Source organism: Salpingoeca rosetta, assembly GCF_000188695.1.
Source record: "Salpingoeca rosetta unplaced genomic scaffold supercont1.10, whole genome shotgun sequence".
Lineage (NCBI taxonomy): Eukaryota > Choanoflagellata > Craspedida > Salpingoecidae > Salpingoeca > Salpingoeca rosetta.
Genome location: NW_004754924.1, coordinates 1,825,584 through 1,840,030, shown reverse-complemented (window position 1 = coordinate 1,840,030; position 14,447 = coordinate 1,825,584). Strand labels below are relative to the sequence as shown.

Below are 14,447 nucleotides of genomic sequence, written 5' to 3'. Positions count from 1 at the left end.
CTCCACCGCCAGCTCCGTGTACGTGTACTTGTTGAACTCTTCCTCTGCCTGCTTACATGAGGGGTCATATCCAACCTTCCCCCTCACGGCCCATGCGCTCTTCGCCAAACCACCGGCACGCGCACACCAACACAATGTCCCTGCGCATATACAAGCAATCATACAAAGAGACAATGTGTGTATGTGTGTGAGGTGGATCCAGACAGACACGCACGCAGCATCAATACCATTTCACGCCGAGGCAACGCACGACGCACACAAACGGAACGAAGTAACACACAACACTCGCACGCGCAGCACACCACGCCTGCCGTTGTGCAGCTTGGGGGGGGGGGAGATGGTTGCGCATGGCATCAAGAACGAGCAGACTTGGTAGTGCTTCTGTACAGCAGAGAAAGTAGACACACGTCAAGCAGCGGCACCACAACATGTTTGGAGTGAGATTGCAGCGGCTACAAGAAGCGCGAGTGGTGGTGCAGTGAGCGACACCAACCCTCTAATCCCAGCAGCAGCAGCAGTGAACATCGAACCCCACATCCCACCACGTCACAACACACACGCATGCATGCATGCACAGACCTGAAGGTGGCGAGGTATTTCCTGTTTGTGCGGGTGGAACGCGTCGCTGCTCCGGTGTGCATGAATGAATGTCACCATGGAGAAGAGCGGCATGGACACATGGAGGCCGCCACGGTGGTGGAATTCACTGAAGTGGTGTGATGAGATGGAATAGACAGGATTGGTGAAGCGTGTAAGCAACAGCAGTCGCACATGGTGCGTGCCAACCCCATATACATCCCTCTTCCACCACATACATGCACACACACACACACACATACACACACGCCTACCTGTGTCAGCATCGTGGATTGACGAGGAGGAGGTGATGGACGAGTCAGGGCATGCGACACAGCAAGCCGTTGCCACCCAACACCCACCACCATACCACTTCTAGGAACGGATAGTATGGTTGTGTCCACCGCACTTGCGGCTGGATCGACGATGAAGATGGATGGCGAGTTGCATGAAATGCCGTGGCAGGAAAAGGCCATTGTCCACAGCCACGCCGCTGTTCCACTTGCATCCGCCGTGTAGCAGCTCACCAAGCGTGGTGGTGTCTGTTGTGCTCGTGCTGCGATCAGTAGTCACACTCATAGAGGAGGGTGTTGTGAGCACGCACACCGCCTGCAATGCCCACATGGCTCAATCGGCTCGCAGACTGTTGATGGTGGTTGTGTCATCCACTGCTGCTGTCACTGCTGTCATCGCTGCTGTCGCTGTTGATGTTGATGATGGGCTGATGATGGGCACAGAGGTGGTGGGAGTTGCATCAAAGGGAAGGATGCCGTAGATGAGGCTGTTGCTGGTGACGACGCCATCAATCCCCAATCGCAGTTGCCAGAGTGCATCTTGGATGCTGTTGCCAGACGGTGGGCTGACAGTGTTTGTGGCTTGTGTCACACATGTATGCAACGGGCCAAGAAGGAGACCGGTTTGTGGTTGTTCACTGCCTGCTGGCTGGCTTGCCGTGCATTTGTCGTGCTTTGTCCCGGTCGCAAGCAGCACAGCAGTTGGTACCCCCTTCCCTTTCGTTCCTCCACACAGAGCTCTGCTCCATCAAGCCGTTCGCCCTGCGTGTGCGTGCTTGTGCGTGTCTGTGCGTGTCTGTGCATGTCTGTGTCTGTGCGTGTGCGTCTGCCTTCCATCACACAGCAGCAGTGAACCCCTTTCAACAAAGTTGTCAACGTGAAATATGCAGTGTGTCCCTCCTCACGTTGTAGGTGTGTGTGTGACAATGATCGTGATCGCTGTAGTCGATGGTTTGTATTGGTTGGGGCAGAAAGCTATTGCCGTACGAGTTGTGGTAGGGAATACACTGGTTGGAAGAATGAATACGCAACACAGTATCAGTTCGCTCATGGCAGGGTAAATCACACATTCACTTGGTCTCCGACGTGTATGACCATGAGTGAACCAAACCATTCTGGTCACTTGACGTGTAGGCTCGTAAGTCTCGTGATGAGACAATTCCTTTGTTCCTGCTGGGCTTCTCCCAGAACACCATAAATCTTAGTGAGTTCTCCCAACTCTCTAACACTCCCCCTGAATTGTGGCATCACGTCTTCTGCTCATACCTGTCTTCGTGTCATGGGCTGCATGGAAGGAGGTTGCTGCTCGCTGTATCCGAGGATGGCTGTCTCTGCTGAAATCTTTCGTGGTAAATTTTCTTTCGCCTTGGCTTCTTCCTTGTCTTTCGTTCGGGTAAATCTCTCGTGCTCGTGCTGTGGCTGATTCTTGCGTTCTGGTTTCATGTCGATGCCTCGACTGCTGTTGGTGTTCGTGTGGACCATCGACTGCTGTGTTCGTTGTTGTGGTTGATGTTGGGTGAAGTCCCTCACCTCTCCGTGATGTCTCTCATCTCTCTTCTTACACCCACTTCATGATCTTGGATGTCAGTAGTTGGTGTTGTCGTTTGCCTAGAGCCTTCGTTAGAAGGTCCGCGGGCTGCTGCGTCGTCTTCAGGTAGGCCAGTTTGATGTTCCCGGCGTCTGCTTGTTGTCGGAGGAAATACATCCTCACACCGAGGTGTTTTGTCCTTGGTGAGAGCTGTTGTTGTTGTGCGAGTGCGATAGCTGATTGTGAGTCGGTGTAGATGGTGACGCTCTCTTGTTCCTGTCCGAGTTCTGCGCATAGGTTCTTCACCCAAATTGCCTGTTTTGCTGCTTCTGTCATACTCACATACTCTGCTTCTGATGTCGACAGGCATACCATCTTCTGGCGTTTCGAGGACCAAAACACCGGGAGACCTCCGATGGTAAGCACAACCCCTGTCCTTGATCTCGACTCGGGCTCGCATGCGTAGGAGGCGTCAGCGAATGCTCGAATCTCGTTGCTTGTGGTTGTCGTGCGTAGTTCATGCCTGTGTGTTTCCACGTACTGCGCGGTTCGCTGTAGTTGCTTCTGGTCCTGTGCTGTTGGGCTCTGGCACTTCTCGCCCAGTACACTCACCGCGTACGCAATATCAGGCCTTGCTGTTGATGCTATGTAAGTCAGACGACCAACCATCGCATGGAACTCATCCCGGCTGTCTGCATCCGTCTCCTTCTCAGGTAAGCCGGTTGCTGTTGCGGATCGATGGTCTGTGGTGAGCGGAGTGTGCGTGTTCACTCTGTCCAAGTGAAGACTGTCGATGTAGCTGTTGGCGTGCGCTCGCAACTGGCCTTTGTGGAGGCTATATTCCACCCCAACAAAACATCCACCCTTGTCACGCTTGATCTCCATCCTCTTCCTCAACTCATTCTCGATCTGGTCCGCAATGTCTGCTGTGTCTGCTGCCACTAACAGGTCATCGACAAACACCAGAAGCTGTTGTCGTCCCCGTAAGTACACACACATGTCCTGTGTAGCCCGCCGCCATCCTTGAGCTTGAAGTTGTTGATGTAGGTGCTTGTTGAAGTCTTGCGGGCTCCTCCTCAGACCATACAACGCCCTCTTGAGTCTGTACACCTTACCATCCGGTCCTCTCACCAACACCGGCTTCTTGCTCTGTATGGGTGCGTGTAGGAATGCTGTCTTGATGTCCAGCTGGCGGACCACCCGAGCTCTGTTGAGGGCCAGGAAAGTAAGTGTTGTTGTTCTGGATGCTGTGGGTGAGTAGTTGCTCTTGCCGTTGTTTCCGTCTGGTTCCATGTTCCCCATCACCACCAACCGTGCCTTTCTGCGCCCATCTCCTTTTGTTGCGTACACAAACCTCGTGTTCAATGGCTTCACGTCATACTCCCCCTCAACTGCTTCATCCCACACATCATGGCGTTCAAGACTGCTCATCTCTTCTGCGACCGCTTCTTCCCATCCTTTCTTCACTTTCACCGCTTTCACTTCTTCGCCCTTCTGCCTCTCTTTGATCCTTGCGGACCGGCGCGGAGCTGCGGTGAATGCTGGGATACTTCTGGTTACTGTCATCCGACCCTCCCCCTCAACGCTGTTGCGTTCCTCAGGTATCACGTTGCTGGTTGAGGGTGCTGTTGTACGTGTCACCGTTGTGTCGGTGATTGGTGCGTCAAATGTTGTTGTCTCTTCTCCAGCTGCGGATGAGGATTCTGTCGTTTTGCCTGCTGCTGATGTTTCACCCAATGCTGTCTCCTTTCTCATCGACCTTGGTGCCTTCCCATGTCCCCTTTTCTTCGTGGCTCTCGTTTTCGGTGTCGCCACTTCCGCGTTGGGTGCTGTCGCTACTTTAGGTGCTGTCTTAGCTCCTTTCTTGACATGAGGTAAGGCTGATGTGGTTCTTTTGGGTGTAGGTGCTGATGTGAATGTAGGTGCTGGTGTGGAGAGAGGCACGATAGCTCTCACTCGCGACTCATCCATTGTCAAAAACTTGACGTGGATGGATCGGGTGAGGCGTCTGTTACCTGGCTCCCACAGAAGGTGGCTTCTTGAGCGTTCATCATACCCCACATAGATTGCTTCTGTTGTCCTTGGTGCCATCTTCGACTTTCTGGCTTCGTTCCTCACATAAGCTGTTACACCAAATTGCTGTAAATGCGTCATTGGAGGGTTTCTGCCGAAGATGTTGCGGAACGGCCCCAGGAAGTTGTTCAGGTACGCCGCGTATCGCAGCGCTGCCGCCCAGAACTCTTCACCCAGTGATGCCGCCTGCAACATGGCACGTGCCATGTTGTTGAGCGTTTGTATGGTACGCTCTGCGTCGCCATTCCTTTCAGGAGTGTATGGTGCTGAGGTGGCCGTGGTGATGTTCAGGGCATACATTGCGTGTGAAAATGCTGTGGATGTAAAGACTCTTTCGTTATCCGTCTTAATCGTTGATCCTTTTCCCACTCCTAGCTGTCTCGGTGCCGCTAGGATCAAACGCGTTGCCACCTCTGCTGCTTCTCCTTTGTTCTCCATCACTCCCACCATTACGAACCCCGTCCTCACCTCCTTCATGACAAGGGCATATCTGCCTCCATGGAGTGAGGTGGGGTAGGGGCCTGCAATGTCTGCCACTAACATCTGCCCCTTCTTGTATTGCTGGTTGTCTCTGCCAGAGTGCTGTGGCATGCTCTTTCTCTTCATCTTGCTCTTCAAGCATGTGTCACACACATTTTCTCGTATCTTCTTGCTGTCTCTGTGTGCGAACAGTTCGTGCAGCTCCTGCAACGCGGTCTTTGACGTGCTGCTGAGGACTTTCACCACTTCGTGCTCGTCATCGATCAAGTAGCTCATGCCTCCGATAGTACTGAGAGTGAGTTTCTTTCCATTGCTGAACTTGATCTCCATATCACCGTCTTTGTTGCTGCGCACTTGATGTCCTCTTTGCACCACTCTTCTTTGGCTGATGATTCTCTCGAATCCTTCCGGCATCAACAACACATCACTCAACACCACCCGACCTGCGCTGGTGTGAATGTGTGCTGTTCCTTGTCCGAGAGCTTTCACCGTTCGGCCATCTGCCACCGTCACTGCTGTGTCTGTTTCTTTCACGTCCGTCAGGTCTTCTCTGAAGCTGGTGACGTGTCGGCTTGCTCCCGAATCCAGTAACCATGCACCTTGAGTTGCTTTCGTGTCCGTGCGTGTGCTGCGAACCTCTTCCCGAATGCTGCATAGCATCTCTTCTTCTTCTCGCAGACTGAACATCTTCTCGCCACTGTGCTGTCGTGGTCCCTTGAACTTCTTCTGTCTTTCTCGTTTCCATTCTCGACAATCTCTCTTCAGATGGCCTGGTTTGTTGCAGAAGAAGCATCGTCTTTCCTCTTTTCTTCCTTTTGGCTTGCTGTCTCTTCTGGGTTTCTCATACACCTTCGCTACTCTCTCTTTCACATGCCCTGCTCTCTGGTCGTTCAGGCTCGTCATGTCTTCTTCGCTCTTGAGGGCATGCATCATGTCTTGGATCGTCAGGTCTTTGGTCAGCCTCAACACCGTCTTAACCCCTCTGTACTTCTCTGGTAGGCGCACGATGATGAGCTGGATGAGATCTTCCTCACTCATGTCTCCACCTGCTCTCGTCATGTTCTCGTGCGTCTCCATGAAGTCGTTCACAAAGGATTCCACAGTGTCATCTCGCTCCCATTGTCTGTTGAACATCTTGATCTTCGCCTCAACCATTGCCACCTTGTCCTTTCTCTCGTACATCTTTGCCAGTGTCTTCCACGCTGCTCTTGCGTTCTCGTCCTCATCCCCTTTGAGCTTGTGCACCAATTTCATTGGGAACCCGGTGAGATACTCTGTGATCCACAGGTAGGCATCTGAGTTCTTCACCTCATCCGTCTCCTCCGAGTCGGGATCCACCACACCCCAGACCTTCTTTCTCTTCAAGAAGTGTCTCATCCTCATGCTCCACCAGCTGTACGAGACCTTGTTTCCGTCAAGTACTGGGATCATATGCCGACCCTCCTCTCGGTGTGCCATCTTGGTGGTGTGCGTGTGTGTGTTTTCTTTTGGGACTGTCCTTGTTTCTTCCAACCCACTCACTTCAGGATCAGAGCTGTTGAGGTCTTTGTGCTGCTGTTGTTGTTGGGTCTCATAATCTGTCAACGTGAAATATGCAGTGTGTCCCTCCTCACGTTGTAGGTGTGTGTGTGACAATGATCGTGATCGCTGTAGTCGATGGTTTGTATTGGTTGGGGCAGAAAGCTATTGCCGTACGAGTTGTGGTAGGGAATACACTGGTTGGAAGAATGAATACGCAACACAGTATCAGTTCGCTCATGGCAGGGTAAATCACACATTCACTTGGTCTCCGACGTGTATGACCATGAGTGAACCAAACCATTCTGGTCACTTGACGTGTAGGCTCGTAAGTCTCGTGATGAGACAATTCCTTTGTTCCTGCTGGGCTTCTCCCAGAACACCATAAATCTTAGTGAGTTCTCCCAACTCTCTAACAAAAGTAGAAAGTGCTGACTCGGCACAATTCTGTTTGTGTTTGTGTTTTGTGGGGAAGAAGACAAGAAGACAAGAATGCGTGCAACGGCAGTGACAGCGCTGCTGTGGTTGGTGGCAGTGGCTGTGAGCGTCGTCCAAGCTCAAGTCCAATGCACCAACCTCCAAGATCAAGGTGTGAGTGTGTGTGTGTGTGTGTGTGTGTGTGTGTGTGTGTGTGTGTGTGTGTGTGTGTGTGTGTGTGTGTGTGTGTGTGTGTGTGTGTAACGAGTTGCGTCGCCATCCCCTCGTCCCATCGCTGCTCTCACCTACCAACACCCCCCCCCCTCCACACACACTCGCACACACTCACACACACCGCGCTGACAATCAAGACGTTTGCGTTTGCTGGCAACATGGCGCAGACGTCCATGACGCGTGAGGCGTGTGCCACGCTCTGCTACACCTTCAACTTTTCCCTCAGCGCCGTTGAGGATGCCTACCAATGCATCTTCTGCGAACACCCAAGCTGAATTCCACCGCGCAGTCTCGGCGGTGTGTGTGTGTGTGTCTGTCTGTGTGTGTGTCTGTGTGTGTGTGTGTGTGTGTGTGTGTGTATCTGTGTGTATCTGTGTGTGTATCTGTGTGTGTATGAGTGTGTGTGCATGCATTAATGTATGCGACCAGCATTCACACTCCCCCCACCCCCACCCAACACACACACTTTTATCCAGCCTTCCTCCGACTGCAACGAGCCATGCACGGGGGTGTCAACCGAGATGTGCAGAGCAGCCAATCGCATGAACATCAATCCGGGCAAACTGTTCCGGCAAACCCGATCCCACAGGTGATTCCAGCACACACACACACACACACAACACAACACAACACACACACTCTCTCTCGGCTCATACGTGGCTGCTGTTGCACCTTGCCTCGTCAGGCCATGCGTGCCTGTCTGCATCGATGAGGGAGTTGCCGTTCTGCAACACGAGTCTGTCCATCGGTGCCCGCCTCGACGACCTCATTGGACGCCTCAGTCTTCAGGAGAAGGCCGGTCTCATTGGCCCTGATCCCGTCACCAGTCCATGCGCCTTCCTTGACTTTGGTGTCAAGAGGTGAGAAAGGACATTCAGCCCACGCAGTGACTTGTGACTCTGTCTGCTTGTGTTTCCCTCCTCACTTCTTCGTGCCACAACCACATCAACCGCCACCACCACTGCTCACACAGCAACACCACCTCCCTCTTCATGCTCGCACATGTGTGTGTGCATGGATGCAGGCTTGATATCCCGCCGTATCTGTATCTGGTGGAGACGAACACGGCCGTTGCCTTTGCGTGCATCATCAGCCAGGACATGTGTGCCACAACCTTCATTGGCCCCACAGGTCTTGGCGCAGCCTTCAACCGAGTGTGTGTGTGTGTGTGTGTGTGTGTGTGTGTGTGTGTGTGTGTGTGTGTGTGTGTGTGTGTGTGTGTGTGTGTGTGCGTCTGCTATGTCGTCTTCTTCTCCTTGATCAGAGCTCCTGTCGTTCATTCCCTCCCTCCTCGTCCCCATTCCCCTACCGGTTCTTCGCTTCCAGGTCGTATCCACGGAGATGCGCGCCTTCAACAATCTCAACTGGCACAGGGGCGGCAGCGTCTTGCAGAAGATCGGACTCACAGGCACAGGTGCCCCCTTCATCACGTGTTGCTGACGCTAGTTCACATATCACACCCGTGCGATCACTCGACAACAGTTCCACGCATTGCCCCAACACCCCTTCGCACACACCCACACACTCACTCACTCACTTTGCAGGCCCGCCCACTCGCCTTCACTGCACCCCTCTCAACCTCTGAGACCCGTGCTTGAGCGGTGAGTGCGCTGCTGCTGACGTCACCGGCTGCCAGGACGGCACAGACAAGAAGTACAAGAAAATGACAGCAGGTACGCACACGCATCCAACCTCACACACGTGCGTGTGTGCAATTGCCCACAACCGTGTCAGCGACGCTGTTTCATATGCACACTTGGTGGTGGACGTGTCATTTACACTGCTGTCACCGCTCCATTGCGATTTTGGGTCCCAAGCACTTTGACGCGGCCTCGGTCGAGACAAGCCGCATGGCATTCAACGGGAACATCTCCACCTTTGACCTCTGAGACACCGAGGTATGCGTGTATGCGTGTGTGTGTGTGTGTGTGTGTGTGTGTGTGTGTGTGTGTGTGTGTGTGTGTGTGTGTGTGTGTGTGTGTGTGTGTGTGTGCGTGTGCGTGTGTCTGTGTCTGTGTGTGTGTCTGTGTGTGTGTGTGTGTGTGTACTTCCAATCAACATTTCTTGTTAGTTCGACCACGCCACCAGACCTGTGCCATCTTCCTCACCTCCCACCTCCTCATCTTCATCCCGCTCCCCTCTGCCATGTGTCTCATGTGCAGTACACGCGCGGGCAATCACTGCCATGTGCTCGTGCGCCAGCATCAACGGCGTGCCCTGGTGTGCGAACAACATGCTGCTCAACGACGTCGTGGGCGGGCAGTGGAAGCGTGACATGGTGATGATTGGAACAGACTGCTGTGCAATTTGCAAACATGGTCAACGCCAACAAGTACTCCCACGACCCTGTCGATGCTGTCGCGAAGACGCTGAGCGGTGGCGCAGATATGGAGCTCGGGGAGACATGCTTTACCACAAACGGCTACTTGGAGCAGGCTGTGCAGCACAACCACACAACAATCCACACAGTGCACAACAACACCGTGCGGCGGGTCCTCAAGGATAGCTTCATCACGGGCCAACGGTATGTTGTCTTTGTGTGTGTGTGTGTGTGTATGTGTGTGCATGTGTGTGTGTGTGTGTGCGCGCGCTTGTCCTCAAAGTCTCTTGTCAGTGTTGTGACCTTGAAGATGATGAAGCAGTGTTTGTTTCCTCAACACCTCCCAACAGTGTTGTCATTGCCTCTCACACCATCCTCTCCTCCACACACACACACACACACACACACCCCTCCAGGCATCGATGAGTGCACGATCTGCGGATTCAACCCTCCAGTAACGGCCGCTGCATCAGCAAGTGCCCCGATGGCGAGTATGAGCTCGGCCAGCGGGTGTGCTGAATGCCATTCCACGCGTGTGCCGAATGCCATTCCACCAGACGCCACCAACTGCCTCAACCTCTGCGACGGCAATCTCACCAGTCGCGCATTGCCCATTGCCCTCCCGACTGGCTACTACGCCAAGGACCACCGCTGCGTGCCATGCACCACGTGCGGCATGGGCACTTGGGCCTCCACCTCATGCTCCGCGTCCTCCGACGCCGTCTGCTCTCCCTGGACCGAGTGCAAGCCTGGCCAGAAGGAGTCCGTCTGTCTCTGGCAACGCCGTGCGCGACCGTGCGTGAGCTGCACCCTCGGCATGGAGTACCAGCCGCTGTCAGACCGCGCCTCGTGCTTCCCCACCAGCGTGTGCGAGGAGCCCTTCAGCGAGACCATCCCGCCCACGCTCACCACAGACCGCCTCTGCTCCTGCGACACGCTCACCTGCAACCTCATCACGCAGCTGTTTGAGGAGATGGTGTGCGCCTGGCCCACGGACGAGCAGCTCGACGTTGTACTGGACGTGTGCTGCTCCAGCCAGGGCGATGATGGCATCCGCAACACCATTCGCCAGATGGATGCCGACGAGGCACGCCGCTCCTGCCCAGGCTGCACAGACACGTGCGAGTGCAGCACAGGCTTCATCCTTGTCTACGACGCCGATTCGGCCAACTGTTGTCCGTGCGACGGCGTGACGGAGTTCTCCCCGTCCATTGGCGGCAGCAAATGCGAGCCCATTGAGGAGTGCGAGTGCGGCCAGGAGGAGGTCTCCGCGCCAACCCGCTCCTCGGACGGCGTGTACCGCGACTGCCCGGCCGGCCCCATCGACGCGGACAGCGACGGCTCCACGGGTTGCCAGATGTGCGCTGGCCACTACACGGAGGCGGGCTCCCACGGCTCCTGCTCCAGCTTCACCTGCCACGCCAGCACCCACGACCACCACGACAGCGACCCTGCCACCCCGTGCAACGACGTCACAGACTGCGCGTCCGGGTTTGAGGAGGTGCAAGCCATGACGCTCCTCATCAGCGACTGCGTGTCTGCGACGAGTGTCCTGGAGGGCACGTACAAGGCTGTCTCTGGCCAGCCAGGGCGTGCCCTGCCTCCCCGTCACCACGTGCGATGCCGGCGAGGAGGAGACGGCCGAGCCCACCCCCACGAGCAACCGCGTGTGCGGCCAGTGCGAGCTTGGCGCCACCTTCAAGCCCGTCAACGGCCAGGCCGAGTCGTGCTGCCCCGTCACGCAGTGCAGTCCAGATGAGGAAGAGATTCGCGAGATGAGGAAGAGATTCGCTATGCAAACCCACACGCCAGCACGACCGCCTCTGCCGCAAGTGCGTCCAGGACACGTGCGTGCCCGTGACGCGTTGCGCTGCCTCAGAGTACATTTCCACGCATGGCCGTGAGCAAGTGCGAGTTTGGCACCTTCCAGAGCCAGGTGCCCACGCTCGACTCCGACCGCGAGTGCACGCTGGAGTGCTCCGGGTGCTCTAGTGACCGCTACGAGATTCGCGCCTGCTCTGCGCTGGAGGACGTGCAGTGCGCCGGCTGCTCCGCGTGCTCCCCCAAACACATACATCCTGCGCGCCTGCGACTCGCGAGAATGACGTGTCGTGCCAGCAGTGCGGCACGTGCTCTGACGAGCAGTACCAGCGCGCCATGCACCGCCACCAACGACACAGAGTGCACGACGCTCGACGTGTGCGACCAGGACCAGTTTGAGCTGTTCCCTGCCACGCCGACCACGGACCGCATCTGCCGCGACCTGACCCAGTGCAATCTGCCGACGGAGTACGAGCGCACCGCCTGTGCCACCTCATCACCAAGTGCGGCCCTGGCGAGCAGCGCACCCGCGCCCCCACCTCCACCTCCAACACCAAGTGCGAGCCATGCCCCATCGGCACCACCGACCACGACCGCAACCCGCTCACCGCCTGCCAGCCGTGCCTTTACGGCCACTATGTGCCTGCGGGCTCCATCGGCTCCTGCAAGCAATTCCTGTGCCCGGCCGGCACCGTCGACCTGGACCGCCACAACGCCAGCACGCCGTGCATGCCGTGCCAGGCTGGCGTGGACTTTGCCGCCCTCTCTGGCCAGCGCGATTGCACGCCTGTGACGGAGTGCGACCTCGGCTACGAGGAGGTGGTGCGCCCCACCATCTTCACCGACCGCCAGTGCCGCCGCTGCATCGAGGCCCTGTTCTACCGCGACAGCAACACGGACTTCTCCACGCGCGTGTGTCGCCCTGCGAGCCTGGCTCGTTTGAGACGGCCGCACCCACCATCAGCACGGACCGTGAGTGCCAGATGGGCCCGCATATGCCCCAACAACAACACGTTCATCTCGCGCCCGCTCATGCCCACGCAGAACCGCATCTGCTCGCCGTGGATGCAGTGTCTGTCCAGCGAGTACGAGCTCGTTGCGCCGTCGCTGGTCAACGACCGCGAGTGCCAGCGCGTGCGCTCGTGCCAGCACACAGAGTACGAGGTGTCGACGCCCACGGCCACGACGGACCGCCTCTGCACCACCATCAGTGGAGCAGTTTGAGGTGCTCCCACCGTGCGTGCGTGCCCGCGTACTCTGTCTCGCTCGTCTTTGACGCCAAGTTCAACGTCCTTGCCGGCAGGCTGTCGCACCGCGGGGCGTTTGAGGCCGCGCTGGTGCAGTCCATCAACCACGACGCAGGACGCGTCGCAGATTCATTCTGCGCATCGACCTGCGCCAGGGCCCATCATCGCCACTGTCGCCTCCCTCAACGAGGACTTTACGCGCTCCTCTTCAGCCGATCCGTCTCTGGCGACGTCACCGTCATGGGCTCCACCGCATCGCCGTGCGAGGCCGACGTGTCCTGGACGACTCGTCCCTTTGGGTGCACGCATGCACACGCGATCCCACCCATCGCACACCAACTGCTGGGGGCCTCACACGCACGCACGCTTGCCAGTTCACGTGGACGCCGCATTCCTCCACCAGGACAGCAACAACAGCCACCATCATTGCACCTGCTGTGATCGCGTGCTGCCAGCACATGCCACCTTCACCTCCCACATCATCTTCATCATCCAAACACTGCTGCTGCCACCACCACCACCAACGACAGCAACGAGCTCAAGGCATCTGATGCAGTTGGCTCTTGGACCACCACGGCGTTGTTGGAGGAGACGCCAGCAGTGTTGATGGTTGTGGTAGGAGTGCACGCCATTGCAACAGCAACGACAGCTGATGAGGTGGTGGTGGTGATTGTGTTTGCATTCCTCACTAGTTCCAGCAACGGCAATGAAGTGGGCACTGTGCTTCTGGTGGGCACGCATGTGCTGGCTATTGTTGGTGCCATGGCTGGCAGCAGCAGTTGCTGCAATGCGAGGCAATAGCAATGAAGAAGAAGGTGGATGTATGTGGGGTTGCACGGCACGCAGTCACCCTCCCTTTGTGGTTGGCTGCGCAATTGCATGTGCGCACATCGATGACGGCGATGGCGAGACGGCTGCCAATCAAATCACTTCCCATCTGAAGAGCCACCGCGTCGTGGCTGGTGCACGCGTGCATCTCTTTCTTCCTGCAGGTCGACCATCGACAGAGCAGCGTTGCAGTGTGTCATGCGGTGTTTGATGATGTGTCACTGTTGTTGCCATTGCGTTGGCTGTTTGTTCACATGCACGCCGTGCATACTCAATTTCCTTCCTCCCTGCCTTCCTTCTTGCTGTCTCTCTGCTCTGCCACTCTCCCTTGTCAGTGTTGTGTGGTTGGTTGCTGATTGCCGTGTTGTGGTGATTTCACCTTGCATGTTCAATCGTTTCCCAACAGTACAGTGGGACAGAGCCAAGACATGAAGAAACGACAGCAACCCTCACACGGGCACACACGCAACACCAACACGCACATCCAAGCAAGAGAGGAAAGCAGAAACAGAGACACGGCACTGCTCAAGACAACAGCCATATTGTATGGTGTTACTTGCAGTGCAGCCAAACAACCAAGTGCAAGGTGGCCTGCACCAACAACAACAAGGGCGCAGTCATCCACCAGCCACCACTGTGTGTCAGGGTGCTGCAGGGCAAAGGAGACACACGAAGCGGGCCACGCTCCACGGTGTTGTTGTTGTTGCTGCTGCTGTACTTGAACGCCTCGCACCAGTCCTTCAAGCAAGTCCCTCCAGTATCAGCTGCACTTGGTTGCCATCCTTGTCACCTGGTGGTGCTGTTGTCATCTGCACCGTGTCTCGCGGATGGCCTGTGTGATGAAGCAGAATGCGTCCAGCACCACCGCGATTATGCCAGATGGATTAAGCAGTCCAAGACAAAAGAAGACAACGCTGCAGCCTCCATCATCTTCTTTGCCATATCAAAATGCTTGGCAGATGATGTCAGGTACGTTCGGCAACGCAGTGACATCGTAGTCGTCAAGCTTGTGCGCTTCTGCGGGAGGTGTTGCTGGTGGAACAACAATGGGCACAATGGCGTTGGGGCGGCATCTGGGGTCTGTTGTTGGGCGGAGATGGCACAGGTCAAAC

General features: G+C 56.1%; 5 protein-coding genes across 5 annotated transcripts in view; 1 reads left to right on the top strand and 4 right to left on the bottom strand.

Annotated features, from left to right (window-relative positions):
* Positions 1-1,155, bottom strand: part of PTSG_04697 (uncharacterized protein) — a gene marked incomplete at both ends in the record, with an annotated part of 2,083 nt that extends 928 nt beyond the window's left edge. Inside the window, 3 exons of the mRNA XM_004994732.1 lie at positions 7-48; positions 580-706; positions 986-1,155. Coding sequence (XP_004994789.1) covers positions 7-48; positions 580-706; positions 986-1,155 — 339 coding nt within the window. The remainder of the gene's footprint in view (positions 1-6; positions 49-579; positions 707-985) is intronic.
* Positions 1,156-1,203: 48 nt separating this feature from the next.
* Positions 1,204-2,351, bottom strand: PTSG_12203 (uncharacterized protein; the record flags this gene model as incomplete). The annotated part of the gene is made up of 3 exons (XM_004994731.1): positions 1,204-1,451; positions 1,795-1,876; positions 2,136-2,351. The coding sequence occupies 3 exons, from the start codon at positions 2,349-2,351 to the stop codon at positions 1,204-1,206; spliced, it is 546 nt and encodes a 181-aa protein (XP_004994788.1).
* A 76-nt stretch (positions 2,352-2,427) lies between these two features.
* On the bottom strand, positions 2,428-6,408 carry PTSG_12202 (uncharacterized protein; the record flags this gene model as incomplete). The annotated part of the gene is made up of 1 exon (XM_004994730.1): positions 2,428-6,408. The coding sequence occupies one exon, from the start codon at positions 6,406-6,408 to the stop codon at positions 2,428-2,430; it is 3,981 nt and encodes a 1,326-aa protein (XP_004994787.1).
* Positions 6,409-6,960: 552 nt separating this feature from the next.
* Positions 6,961-13,308, top strand: PTSG_12201 (uncharacterized protein; the record flags this gene model as incomplete). The annotated part of the gene is made up of 16 exons (XM_004994729.1): positions 6,961-7,059; positions 7,257-7,349; positions 7,596-7,708; positions 7,833-7,979; positions 8,144-8,273; positions 8,446-8,533; positions 8,706-8,772; positions 8,854-8,928; positions 8,961-9,017; positions 9,282-9,370; positions 9,486-9,602; positions 9,856-11,054; positions 11,319-11,559; positions 11,712-12,424; positions 12,472-12,806; positions 13,038-13,308. The coding sequence occupies 16 exons, from the start codon at positions 6,961-6,963 to the stop codon at positions 13,306-13,308; spliced, it is 3,834 nt and encodes a 1,277-aa protein (XP_004994786.1).
* Positions 13,309-14,278: 970 nt separating this feature from the next.
* Positions 14,279-14,447, bottom strand: part of PTSG_04694 (uncharacterized protein) — a gene marked incomplete at both ends in the record, with an annotated part of 6,272 nt that continues 6,103 nt past the window's right edge. The window contains one exon of the mRNA XM_004994728.1: positions 14,279-14,408. Coding sequence (XP_004994785.1) covers positions 14,279-14,408 — 130 coding nt within the window. The remainder of the gene's footprint in view (positions 14,409-14,447) is intronic.